The 13,609-nt window shown below is 46.0% G+C and overlaps 1 protein-coding gene across 1 annotated transcript; it reads right to left on the bottom strand.

The window, feature by feature from the left end:
* Nucleotides 1–1,370: 1,370 nt before the first annotated feature.
* DLL4 (delta like canonical Notch ligand 4) lies at nt 1,371–12,555 on the bottom strand. Its single transcript, XM_054275696.1, has 11 exons — nt 12,202–12,555; nt 11,811–12,074; nt 11,331–11,388; nt 10,397–10,666; nt 9,627–9,687; nt 9,388–9,518; nt 7,836–8,005; nt 6,507–6,726; nt 5,346–6,054; nt 4,481–4,589; nt 1,371–3,055 (listed from the first exon to the last, which is right to left on the bottom strand). The coding sequence occupies exons 1-11, from the start codon at nt 12,253–12,255 to the stop codon at nt 3,050–3,052; spliced, it is 2,052 nt and encodes a 683-aa protein (XP_054131671.1). The 5' UTR covers nt 12,256–12,555; the 3' UTR covers nt 1,371–3,049.
* Nucleotides 12,556–13,609: the final 1,054 nt, after the last annotated feature.

Below are 13,609 nucleotides of genomic sequence, written 5' to 3'. Positions count from 1 at the left end.
CATCCAAAGTAAACAGTATTTATGTAACTCTAATAATACACTCAGAAGGACCCTTATGAATAGTTATTTGCAGTATTTTAGTGACTTCTCTTTAATGAAGTAAAAAGAATTTGTTATGGTGCTTTTTAAATGTCACTGGGGTTTTTAATTTTTCATTTTTTGAAAAAAAATGGCAAATTTTGCTTAGATTTTATTTTGGGGAAAGATAGGAAAGGCATCCAATATTCAGATGATTTTTTGGCACTTTGTCAACAACAACAAAAACCCCTGATTTTAAAATAGAGCAGCAGTAGTTTCGTGTTCTTATAGTTTTGCTTTTGTGCACTCGGATCTTGGCTGTATTGCACCTAGCTGATTTAGTGAGAGACTTAATTGCCTGTAAATGTATGTGCTTCAAAGGCTACTAAACCTGCTGGGAGTGTTTATACAAGTGTGCTTTTTACACTTTTTTTTTTTTTTTTTTTTTTGTGGAAATGTCCTCCAAAAGGGCTGTAGAGGATAATGACTTTGTGATGCCCCGGGAGGACACAGCTGCTGGTGTAGTGTAGGGAACTCGGGAGGAGAAAGCCTGAAACTCCCCCTAATCCCACAAGTGAAGGACAAATCTTACTCCTTGCAATCAAACAAACAAGGATACAATCTTACATGTGTAGGTGTACATGCTGTGCCAGAGTAACCTGCAGAGAAGATTCGGATCTCATTAAAAGTGTTTAAAGAAATAGGATTAAAAAATATGATAGTAGTGTTTTGTTCTGTAAGTGAACCCCAAGACAATGCATTTATTAAACCACTTTGAAAATGTATTAAATCTGCATCTTTTTGTCATGAGTTGTCAGGGGAGAGGAAAAGTGAAAAGTTTAATAAAAATAACTTTCCTGACAGTTCAGTCCCACACATAGCAAGAGAATGTGTATATATATATACATGTGTGTATATATGTAATTTGAATATTAGCCATCACAATATAAATATGTATAACATCTCAAAATGTCAGATGAATGCCACTCAGCTGAACAACTTTGTTGACATGTGTTAACACTATAACTGTTTTTTATAAAAAGCAGCTGACATCATTTGGTGTGCACAATGAAAATGCAGGGACCAGGCAGGTGAGGTTACTTCTGGGGGGCTTCACTAACTTTGGCTGTCACAGAATAACGTGTGTAAAAGGACAAACCACAACAAACTTTGTAGTAGCAGGAAAGTATTTTCATTGCTCGAAAAAAAAATAAAATTCAAACTTTGTCATCACATTAAAAACATTACATGAGAAGTAATAAACATATTTACACTTCTGTTTTGATTATAAATATACATTATATACAAAATAATGTTATAAAACGTAGAAAGTTCAGTGCTTCTGATTTTTTTTAAATTACTGAAATACTAGTCTTCAAAATAAACTACAAACAGACAAACTAAAACCCATATTATTGATTTCTGAAGGTCATCTTCAAAATGGTCCTACGTGGTCAGAGCAGAAGGTCAGTAGTGGACAATATGAAGGGGTCTTGTCTGCACAGTTCAAGGGAGTAGATGGGCTAGTCCAACAGGCTTTACAAGGGCAGGAATATCACTGTCAGAGAGATAGCACAGTCTGTGTTTCCTCCAAGAGATCTTGTTTCTCCCTCCTCATTCTGCCCCGTGCCCTGGTCTCATTCATGAGTGTCACGGCACTTTCCACTGGGGTGTCCGGTATTATTGCCGTAAATATGTATAGAAGAAAGGAGCTTCTGCCTGCCTCTGGCTGCCAGGGACAGACACAGCACATTTTCCATGTAGCACTGGGTGGGTATGAAAGAAACAGGATGAGCCTAAAACCTTCTAACTTCAATCTCCACCTGTCTTGGCAGAGGGCATCTCAGCGAGTGCTTCACTACTGGGCATTAGGAACCAGGATGAAGAACAGGAGTTGGAGTTTTGCAACCAGATGGAGAAATGGTGGGGGGAGAAGGTGGGTTGTGTCACACTGCTGCTGCTTCTTCAGAAAGTAACAGCTGCAATTTTGAGACTATTTGCAGTAAAAGGTGGCACCTAATTCAGAAACACTACATAAACCCCTGAATTTGTGTCAAAATAAGGCAGGGGGAAGAGAATGAGGAAGGAGAAGAAAAGAAGTAATGTCTATTCACAATCACTGGTAGTGCAAAGGGCATGAAAACAGCTGAGACAGCTCAGCACATAAATGTTCTAGGAGCTGATTGATTTTAAACGCATTTGTAAGGCCTTATACAGAGCTGGGATCACCTCCTCCCTACCAATGGGGACGAGGCAGTACACATTCCTTATCACAACTTCCCCAAAAATCACGTTCCACACCGTGGCTTGAGTCAATCAGTTCTCCAAAGCATCACCAAATGAGTTGACATGTAAATTCGGTTTTCTTCTTTCCTCCTCCTCTCACCCCTTACACAGTCTCCAGTACATGCAGCAGGAGAGAGGAGATGCAAATGGATGTTTAGCAGGAAGTATCAACCACCTCTGCCCAGTACTGTTCAGGTAACTGCAAAAACAGCAGTCAAGTTTCTGTTTGGGCTTGTTAGATTCTCTTGACACATTATAGGCACTTTTAAACCCAGAAAAAATTGAGACCTCATTTATACTGTATCCATTATCTGCATAGCAACGTGTCTTGCTTCGCACCTTCCATGGCAACATCTGTGACAGTTATGTGCCTCCTTATCTACCAGCACCTCCCATAACCAGAGTTCTGGAAAGCCAGGGGTCTGTCCATGAGGAACTGGCCTCAGCATCTTTTAAAACACCAACATTTTTAACCTCTCTCTTCCCTCTGCCTCCCCTTTTCAATAGCAAATGAGATTTCTGGTATCAAACTTCAAACAAGGGCAGTAAGAACAAAAAGGTGTATTGCATCTTTCAGTAAATTCACAGTCTGTCCAGTTCACTCAGTTCCATCCTCCGCCTGAGAGCAGCAAGTTGCATGTAATTAAAAACAGTCCAATCCAGTTCTGAATTGTAAACAATGCAGCAGGAACGTCCATCTACTGGCATCATCAAATCTGAGGTGCAAATGGTCTGATCTTCAGTCTTATACCTGTCAGGATATAAAACAACACCAGGAATGAGAAGGAATCACAGCATACAGAGTAGCGCAGAATTAACAAACTGTAATTCAGCTATGTCAAACCAAAGCAATTTAAGCCAAACATTACTGCAGTTTAACTCTCAGTGTTTAATGTTTTCAGTTGGGTCCAGAGGCAAAGAATCACCAGCAAAAATAAAATAGTCATCTGTGGCCTCTCTACCTGGCCTCAGGGGCAGAATGCTTACAAACCTGGGTGCTTAACATTAGGGATCTGCAAAAAAAGTACACGGTATAGTTAAATAGCTTGTGTTTAGAAGCATTAAGCCTGAATGGTGTGCAGAGAGATTCTAGGGGTTGTCATTCTGAAAACAGAATAATTTCTGGAGATGCCTGATGTAAATTTGGGAGCCTAGCTTCGCTCAGCAAGATCTTTGAAGATACAGTATTTAGGTCACTAAACGGGAATGAAGCGTCTAGCTGTCATTTGTATCTCTGAATCCTTTCACTTAGTCTTAAACTTTTAATATTGTTGGTTGACTTGTGTTCCAGCTTGCTTTCAAGGGGAAATCTGATATCCACCTTGGAAAGGGAGACTGAATCCTGCAGATCTGACTTCACAGATCACTGCTGTATGGCACAGCAGCTTCTCTTTCATACAGGCTGCAATTAGTCCTAAAGATGACTACACCGAAGAAGGCAGGAATTGGAAGTTAAATTGCCTTTAAATTCCACTGAGACTTTTTCCAAAAGGCTGGTAGTTCTTCAGGAACCATTTGGTTCCTCAATATCTGCTTTTCTAAGTCTTTAAAGTTCAGTGTTAGGCCTTTCCTTTTTTTGTGTATCCAACTTTTCAATATAACATAAAAATTGAAATTTTTTATCAGTAACAGCAATAACTTCTGCTACAGGGTATTGAGCTGGAGCTTACATGCTAAGAGGTTGAAATTACCTTATAACAGACTTCCTAAATGGCTGTTATGCCTATCCACTAACACATCCTGCTACCTTCCATCTTCAGCTAGAAATCTATAGCTTTGCCTGTTTCCACAGAACAAAGATTATCCATTGTAGTCACAGGAAAAAACATGGCTTTACATCAATGGGCCTAAGAATGATTTTTTGCCATTTTTTCCTGACCACTTATTTAAGAGGAAATAATCCTACAATGTGCTGAATTTTTATGGGCTGATGTTCTATGTTTTCATCTACCACTGACTTATTTATGCCCAAAACCTCTGGTTTAATAAAGCCAGAGCAGCTTATTTTTTTTATTTTCCCCACTGCATATTCTGTGTGGGCCACAGAAGAGGAGAGGAAAATGCTGGAAACATCATGATCCCTGGAAATAAAGGAACCTTCTCAGATACAATACTAAAGGATAATTTACCCTTTTACCTTGTGAATTTATGCCTGTCCACCTCTGTACTTACTTACCTCTGTGGCTATGATGCACTCATTCCGTTCTTCTGTTATCACAAAGACAGACTGGTACATTGAATCCCTCGGAGAGCATATCGCTGATATTCTGCATTCTGGCTTTTCACTAAGGCAGGGCAGAGAAAAAAAGAACATTAGCTGATTACTGACAGGCCCGACTCTCAAAATCTACCATGAATATGGAATGGTGGAATGAGATAGCCATGAAGGTGTGGAAGGGAAGTGCATGGGATCAAGTTTCACACGTTCTATGTCTGTCGGGATATTATGCTAGAGAAGTGGAAATAAGGAACAGCGAGAGTCTTCCTATGCTCCTGCCATGTCCAACCTAACAGTAGGTTCCTCAGAGCCCTTGGTCTAACAACCACATGCAGATCCCAGTCAAGACCTTCAGCACATGAATCAGAAGACTGATAAGCCACTGAACACCCGCCCTTTTCTCCTTTTGAAAAAGAGTAGTTGTTTTCACACTATCATTCTTCTCAGTAAGCAGTCCATCTTGCCTTCTCACAAAGTGAAATACTTATTTTTAATCACTGTATGCCTATACTGTTGTTCCTCCAAGATCTACTGAAGAAGTAAAGATACTTCTTACTTTCACCACTGGCCTAGCCACTCTGGGTTCCTTCACAGTATCCATACCAGCAGCACCCTGCACAAACACTCAAATTAATTGACCTAGCTAAGGATAGCACTTGGTTGTGACACACATACTCCAGTATGAAGATTCCTGGCTTTGATCTGGTTTGTTTTGTATATTATCTGCTTGAGGTTTCTTTTTCTCTCATATGCTCGCCTGCTTCTAGACTGATATGAAGATGAGTGGCTTTAAGAAAGGCTATAATGGAAACTACATTCTCACCTGTGTAGTCGGAGGGGAGACTTCTCTCCTAAACACTTTTCACTTTTGTAATATTTATCTTCTGGTGTCCCTCTACTTGTCAGGTCTTTTACCAGATTGTAGTCCAGTTTATGGTTCTTGGGTTTGTAGTTTGATTTCTCCAGCCCACAGTCCACTTCAAGGTCTTTATTTTTATTGGTGTTTTTCAGCTGGGAAGCTGGAATGAGATTGTCCTTCTGGAAGTCAGACAGGTTGTTCATTGTCTCCAACTCCTGCTCTGGGTGCATCCTCATCTGCCTGATGACCATTGCTATCATGCAGAACAGTATGAGCAAAGCCACCAGCCCCACCCCCATGGATATAGCAATCCAGGGGACTGGTTTAGGAGGAAGTGTAACGGGCACTGAATAAACTGGCAATTCACAGCGGTTGCCCATGAAGCCAGAAGGACAGTAGCAAACAAAGTTGGCACTATAAAGTCCACTGTAGCATGTGCCTCCATTCTCACATGGCCCAGAAGCACATTCATCTCTGGTTTTGATGTCACAGTTCCTGCCACTGTAGCCTGGCATGCATGTGCAGGTGTAATCGTTGATTAGATCATGACAAGTTCCCCCATTGGAACATGGGTTTCTGGCACAATCATTGATGTTTATCTCACATTTCTGACCAGAGAAACCAGCCCGACAGCGGCACACACGAATCTGCCCAAGGTAAAAGCAACTACCATCTGAGGGGAAAAAAAAATTAAATAAAAGTTAGTTTGCACTGCACTTCATGCAGAAATCTAAACATTTCTCTGGTCAGCATGTTATACTACCTCAAGAAGAGAGAGGTTATTTTACAAAACAGCCGCACATCCAGAAGTTCATTCTACTTTACCTAATTGTATCACCGTGCCTTAAAATTATGCCCCGTCTAAATATGTAATAGAGTTAATTTAATTTAACTTCCATCTTCCCCACCATATGATAAACCTCATGTATTGTTTTGTTACATAGAAAATTCCAGTGCAAGTCCCGCCCCAGCAAGAGACTAAATTTAGGGTGGATGTGGAATACAGCAGGGGAGAGGGACTAATGTTCTGGAGGAAGAGTAGAGGTCAGATTGGATTTCTATCACTTCTGCACTGAAAAGCACAAATGAGTCAGGGTCATGAGATTTTTTGATAAAAAGACTCACCATTTGCACAGGGGTTGCTTGTGCACCTGTCTACTTTTTTTTCACAGTTAGACCCTGTGAAGCCGAAAGGGCAAACGCAAGTGTAGCTGGCCCCTTGATCCTTTTCCAAGCACGAGCCACCGTTGAAGCATGGAGAATCTATACATGTCAGAGCGCTGTGCTCACAGTGAGTGCCATAGTAGCCAGGGGGGCACAGGCAGTGATAACCGTTCTCCATATCCTGCAAAACACAACATTAGGCCACTGTTATTTAATGGAAAGAAATGATAGCTCTCTGCATGCTTAGTTCTGGTCAGCAGCAAGCGCTGTTCAGTCTCCTCTCATCCACAGCCTGATGTGGCAAAAGTGACATCAGGACAGTGAACAACTGCAGGTTGCACTGTGAGGGACAGAGTTGTGGCTCAGCTGTACTCAGCGTACAGGAGTAATCATGCAGCTATACACACAGAGCAGATACAGTTGTAGGGAGCACACAGGCAGCTACACAAAAGCATTGCTAACACCACTACTGTCTGATGGCATCCAGAGGTCTTCCCAGAGCAGGGTGGTATGTGTTGACCTCACAGCTGTGATCAGAACATTTATCCTCAGTGTGAGAGCCCTTTTTTATTTCATAAGGGTTTAAGTTGCTTTGGATTGCCTAAGTCCCACCACTTAAATCATAACAAACTGTTTCTTCTTTCCAGGGGCTATATGTCCAAGGCCTTGGGAGAAGGTAGGTAGGGTCTTGTGCTTTAATCTAAAAATTGCATTGGCTTTAATTTAAACATGCATCAGATTACATTTGATATCTATAATCAATCAGCCTTTACCAATCCATCACTGGTAAGAATCCATCGTCAACTGGATCCAAAAACAGGCTGAAACACCAAACTACGAGAATCCAAAAGTGTGGAATTCTGTTTTGCAGAAAGTTTCAGCTGATTGCCCCCATATTGTTTGACACTATCTTCTCATAGCAGAAAGCAAAATTTTCTTTAATTTACTATTAAAATACAGACTTAGTGCATTTCTATATGAACGGTGGTTTGAGAAGATTATTTTTAACAGATCTGCTCCCTCATCAACCCTGGATCTTGCCAAGCTCTCAGAATGGCTGCCACAGAAACCCAAGGATCAGTTGACCATTTCTAATCTAGATGATACATCTCCTCCTGTGACAGACTTCCTCCCCCGACACCTCTCGGAAAGGGTTCAGTATGATAGTTGTGAGCGTCAGTAATGAACCCGCGTGCTATCGAATTCCCGTTCTGTTGTTACCAAGCCATTGCTGGAAAGGTACACCAGGGCTTGCTGCACACAAAGGCTTTCCATTTAAAATGGCCCTACCGTGCAACTGCCGCCGTTCCTGCAGGGATTGCTGTCGCACTCGCTGATCTCGTGTTCGCAGTCGACGCCGGTGAAGCCGGGTTTGCACGCGCACGTGTAGCTGCCCTGGCCAGTGTTCATGCAAGTTGCTCCATTTTTGCATGGCCTGTGGTGAGTGCAGTAGTTCAGATCTGCAAAGACACCAGGAGTTAGGAGAACAGGTCTTTTGACAAGTGGGAAAATATATGCATACAAAAAGGCTGTAGTCAAGAAAAAAGACAGAATTTCCAATAAAACATTTTGTTTTGGTATCGATGGGAATACTGGAGATTGTTATCTGGGTTATTATCAGTCATGATCAGATTGCCAATCTATCACTTGGGCCCTGAATTTTGAAGGAGCTGGCAAAAATATAACTTTCTTAGTGTTTTGGTATATTGTCCCTTTTTTGTGGACATAAAACTGTTAGTTGCAATTGGATTTAGGTACCAAACTGGAAAATGTACTTCATAAGCGTGTGTTCTCCAAAACACACACCACAGCACTATGGCCACTTCATGTACAGCATGCTACACACTACAAGAGTGAGTCCCATCTCTAAAAGGTGTGCTCTTAGGCACATTCTAGAAAGGCAAGGAGGAAAAATAAAAGATATTTTGGCTTTGAGATTTAAACAAACACTAGAAATCTTTTATTGTTTATTTGCTCTTTTGTTATGGATGTTAGTAGATTAAACTGTCAAATGCCCTGCCAAGCTTGATGGTTTTATTTTTTTTTCCTTTAAATTTGAGACAGAGGTTAAGCATAAGTTCATAGGACGTAAGTAAGAAAAGCTTTATTATCTGTGTAAATATTATAGAGTAATTTGAATGCAACTGGTTAATAGATAACTATAAGCAGAAAAAAATCTGCAACTTTACTTTTCCTGCTTAATTCAGCCTTCACCATCTTAATCCTACAACTGTCCTGGAAACACTTAGCCTGATTTGAGCACTTAATGATCTCAGTGCCAGCAGTGCATATATGGCCTTGAGGACATGACTGCTCAGCTGGCTACAGTTCAGTGATTCAGTGGGTTGAATAGGTGGAAGTGGTCTGGTGTACCTTAAAATGGAACCTGTACTTTTCATTCTTGCTTACATGATTTTTCTCTCATGCTCCAGACTTATCACATGAGTTAACTTCCTTCTATGCAAAATAAGGAAGGCCCAAATGATGGTGTTTACTGCTGCTGGAAACCATTTAGTAAACTCTTATACTTGTACAAGGAAGAAGTTAAACTTAGCTTGAGCAGGCAGAAAACTTGTCTGTTCAACACTCATCCAGATTGTTAGGTCTTTGTCCAAGAGAAACTTCTTTTGCAAGAGAAAAACTGCAGCTACCAAAAAAGTTTCCTTGTTTTCAAACAAAATTACTACAAGAACTGGTATGTAAGGCTGCAGTGCTACAATCTGATGCCTGTGAAGATGTACCTTGGGGAAATTTAATTCCAGATCCAGTGGGTCAGATTCCTTAGTGTAGTACTAAAGGAGTACCCAACCTAGGGGCTGTAAGTGCAAGCTTCAGAACTAACCTTGATCACAGAAGAGGCCACCCCATCCTTCATCACATATGCACTGCCATTGTGTTTTACAAGTCCCGTGGCGGCAGCCTATATGGGGAATGCATTCATCACAGTAGCGGCCTTGCCAACCAGGACGGCAGCTAAAAGAAAAGTCCAATTAAAACATTAATGACATGGAGAAGAGTTTAAGTTTCTATTACAAGGTGACATTTTAACTGATGTTCAGACTGCATTTGCCATCTACTCACATGCACTCTCCAGGCTTGTTGCAATATCCATTCTGTTCAGTACATCCAGCCAGACAGATGGCTGTGAAGAGAACATAAAAAAGCATAAATGTTTAGGTAAAAACACATGGCACTACAGAATACACTTTTAACAGATAAAAAGCTTTAAAAAAACACTTTATAAAGAGTTTTACACGTTCAAAGCTTTGTTTTAAAACTTCTTGGTACGGGGAGTTCTGGAACAGGAGGAAGTGAATAGGGAGAGCCAATACTTGACAAGTTGTCCTTTAGTTTTTCTGTTTATGCAACAAACATGAACTCTTGCAACTCTTGCTAGAAAAGCAGCAAGAGAAAGCGGCTTTGGCTTGTGCTAATGAAAGGCTGAAAAAACTCAATGATACCCTGAGCTCAGAGTAAAGGCTCCCACGACTACACTGCAACACCCATCTCATGTCCTCTGGCTGCAGGAATGGTTGGTGGCAGACTTTGTGCGAACAAGCTGCTACCCTTTTACCTTGCAACAGCCACTGCTACTCAGGGCTATCAGCCAAGGTCCCTTTCCTGCCAGCTCGCTCTTTGCTGCTAAGGCTCGCATAGGTGCAGCACAGCGTTGGGTGGTTGCAGCCAAAGGGGCCAAAGTCCTCAGCGCGCACCTCTGCCTCTCTCACTCTGACAGGGAGTGGAGAGGTCGGCACGAAAACACGGCCCGGGCCGCGGGAGGCCTCCGTGAGCTTTAGAGGCGCGGCCGAGGCCCGCGGCGCTCCCCCCGCCCGGCCGCCCGTGGCACTCACGCTCGGTGCAGTACTCGCCGGCCCAGCCGGGCAGGCAGGCCAGGCTCCCGTCCGCCGCGCACACGTAGTGCCCGAAGCGGTCGTCGCGGCGCTTGCAGAGGCGGGAGCAGCTCTCGCCGTAGTAGTTCTCGCTGCACACCACGCGGTAGGAGTAGCGCAGCTTGGTCAGCGGGCCCTGATGCACGTCCTGCGACCAGTCCTCGCCCACCGACAGCGACCGCTGGATCGACATCTGGCTGATGAGCCACTCCTGCGGGGGCGGCCGGGATCCTGCGGGAGAAGGGCGCGGGTCAGCGGCTCTGGGCCCGCCGCGTCCCTCCCCGCCGGGCCAGCGGAGCGGGGTACCCCGCTCGCACACATGTACACGTACATACACACATATACACGCACATATATACACACATATACATATACATGCATATACGCAGGCACGCGTCTGGAGGTTGATGTATGCAAGGGTACAAAAAGGCCACCAGGCTGTGCGAACCCGGGCCAAAGGGACTCAGCCGAGGGGCCTGTGAAAGGAGGGCTGCTGTGAAATATCCTTTTCCTCTCCTCTCAGAAAAACATCCCAAAGCCATTATTCCTTTCCAAAGGGCGGAATTCGAGCAAGGTGTAAAATACAGGAAAAGGCGGACGGGGCTTGCTGGCAGGCTCCCGGCTTTCTCACCGCAGCCCGCCTCGCTTTCCCACGCCAAAAATAAACCGGAGGAAACGCAATTGTGTTGGAGATTAGGCCGGGGCAGAATCAAAGCGGCCCCTGATGGATATCGTTGGGGGACCGGCTCCTGATGGTGGGATAAAGCCGGCCCTGGAGTTATGGCATAAACAGCTGAGCCGGGGGGGCCGCTGGGCCCGGGGGGGCCGCTCGGGACGGGCCCGGGGCGCTCCCGCCGCGCGGGCGCCCCCTACCGGCGGCGCGCGCGGTATTCACCTTCCGGCAGGTAGTTGTCGGGCGCGTGCCAGGCCTCGATGATCATGGAGAAGGTTCCCTGCGGGAGAGACACAGCGTCAGCCCCGCACCCAGCGCGCACCGCGCACCGAGCCCGGCCCAGCCACGGCACACCGGCCCTGCCCTGCCCTGCCTGCCCTGCCCCGCATTTGCGCTCTTTCCCCGCGGCTACACACTTCCCTCCTTCCCTCGCTCCCACAGACCACGGATACACATCCCCACCTTCAAGCCCCTCAGCCCCTTGCTTTATTTCTCTTAATAACATTAGTTATCCCAAGTGCTTTGCTTCTGATTTGCATGAGCTTTTTTTATTTATCTTTTTTTTTTTTTTTGGAAGTTCTGGAAATAAATCTAAAAGCAAAAGTAGTTTGTTTCCATTACAGGCAATCAGCCCGCCGCGGCTAGCCTGCTTTTGCCACCCTCCTGCCCACCATCAAAATCGGGTTCAAAGTAGAATCTCACCGGCCACGTGAAGTTAAAGGGCAGCTTAATGGGGCTGTCAAATCTCTCAGTATCCTTGATGCTGAAGGAGTTTATTCCCAGAACCGGGGTGATGATGCTGCCGAAAGTGCAGGAGCCCGGGGAAACCACTGCCTGAAAATGCTTCAAACAAACGCGAAAGAAGGTCCTGCAGTGGGGGGAGCAGGGCTCCCCGCTGGCCAGAGACGCGTGGCTATTCACGAATTCGTGTAGCTCCAGCTGGAAGACACCGGAGCCGGACACCCTCTGCACAAAGGGGAGACACACAAAATAGCCAAATCAGACCTTACCCGGCTTTGCCATGCAAACTTGCTTCCATCACCCACTTTACACTTCGCGAACCCTTTTTTTTTTTTTCTGCCTGTGCGATTACCTGCTGCAAAATCGTTAACAGAAACGTCAAGCCAAAGATGCGCAAGGCTGTCATCCTTGTGTTATTCGAGCTTCCAGTTCTTAGTGGGTTTAGTTTTCCTTCTGTATTCCTCAAATGGACCAAGCAAGCGCTTCTCAGTCGAGGGAGAAAAGAGAGGCGTCACGGCGATTCTCCGGGAGCAACCTGCTCTTCCAAATATTCCCCGAGCAGCAGCAGAAATCGGAAGGTAAAATCCAGGTGTCGATCCGTCCCCTTCAGGGAATTAATCCTGCAGCCAGCCGCCGACCTCTGATCGCTGTCGTCGCCTTTATAAACTCCAAAGCCGGGTGGGTTTGGTGAGAGACGCGGAGGGGAGTGCTTAGTGTGGAACCGCTCCTCCTTTAACCGGTGCTAACAGCGCTCAGTAAATGGAAAACTTGCTTCGCTTCGAGCTGTTTATATAGTTGCCTCGCATCCTCACAAGCTCATTATGTAAACTGTCAGTCAGACTCACGGGCGATCCCTCCCCTTTTCCATCTTTCCTTTCTGGAAAAAAGAACCAAATGTTGCGGAGAGCCCTCATATCCCGAATTAATACCCTGCTGCCGCCGCCGCCGCCGCCGCTGCTGCCGCGCTGCCCGCCGAGGAGCCGAGCTGATTACGAACGAGCCGAGCATCTGTTGAGATATTTACGGCGCTCACACTGGGAGAGAGAGTTCCCTCGAAAATCAGACGTCTCTCCACAGGGCAGCTTTCTACGGCGGCCGAACAATAGAGGATGAAATGTTTCAAAAATACGCTTGTTAGTTAGTTAGTTTGTTCGTTCCCCTCCGCCCCACGGCTCCACGCGTGTGCCCGGTCCCCGGCCGTGTCCCGGGCGGCGGGACGGGGCGGCGCGGTGCCCCGCAGCCGCGGCCGGCCGGCAGGAGCTGCCCTGCCCGGCGGGGGCCGGCCCCGGCTGGAAACCAAAAGTAAAACGGCGTTTGCCCGGCGGGCGGGCACCCGGGGCGCAGCGCCCGGCTCCGGGGCGCCCGTGCCGCAGGCCCGGCCCCATTCCTGACCCCGGCTACCGGAGCCCTCCGCGGAAGGGGTGGGTGATGGTGGGTGATGGCAGGGGACGCGGGCACCGCGGGCATCGACGGGCGCTCGGTCGCCCTTCCGAATTCGGTAGCGAACGAGCGCTCCTGCGAGGTGACCGGGGTCGACAGCAGGGACGGAGCTGGGTTTTCCCCAGGCTGCCCCGGCTCCCAGAAACATGGGCAAGGGGACAACTCGGGCGCCTGCAGGCGAGCGGGGCGGGAGCGGGGCCGCGGGCCGTGTCTGGCCGCCTGGCCGCGGCCGGGTTGCGGTCTGGCGTGTGCCATAAAGCCCTTGGCCTGATTGCAGCGTGCGCTTATTGTTGGGTCGCGTGTCCCTCATTAAAGCCAAG

Source organism: Melozone crissalis, unplaced genomic scaffold (assembly GCF_028551555.1).
Source record: "Melozone crissalis strain CALT ecotype California unplaced genomic scaffold, PUWL_Pcris_2 ptg000018l_1, whole genome shotgun sequence".
Taxonomy (NCBI): Eukaryota; Metazoa; Chordata; class Aves; order Passeriformes; family Passerellidae; genus Melozone; species Melozone crissalis.
This window is presented reverse-complemented; position numbering and strand designations above follow the sequence as displayed.

Coding starts and splice junctions, on each gene's coding strand:
- DLL4 (XM_054275696.1), bottom strand. CDS start 12,255: ATGACAGCCTTGCGCATCTTTGGCTTGACGTTTCTGTTAACGATTTTG. Junction 10,667..11,330: donor CGACAACTACCTGCCGGAAG/GTGAATACCGCG, acceptor CTTCTCCCGCAG/GATCCCGGCCGCCCCCGCAG. Junction 9,688..10,396: donor CGGCGAGTACTGCACCGAGC/GTGAGTGCCACG, acceptor TTCTCTTCACAG/CCATCTGTCTGGCTGGATGT.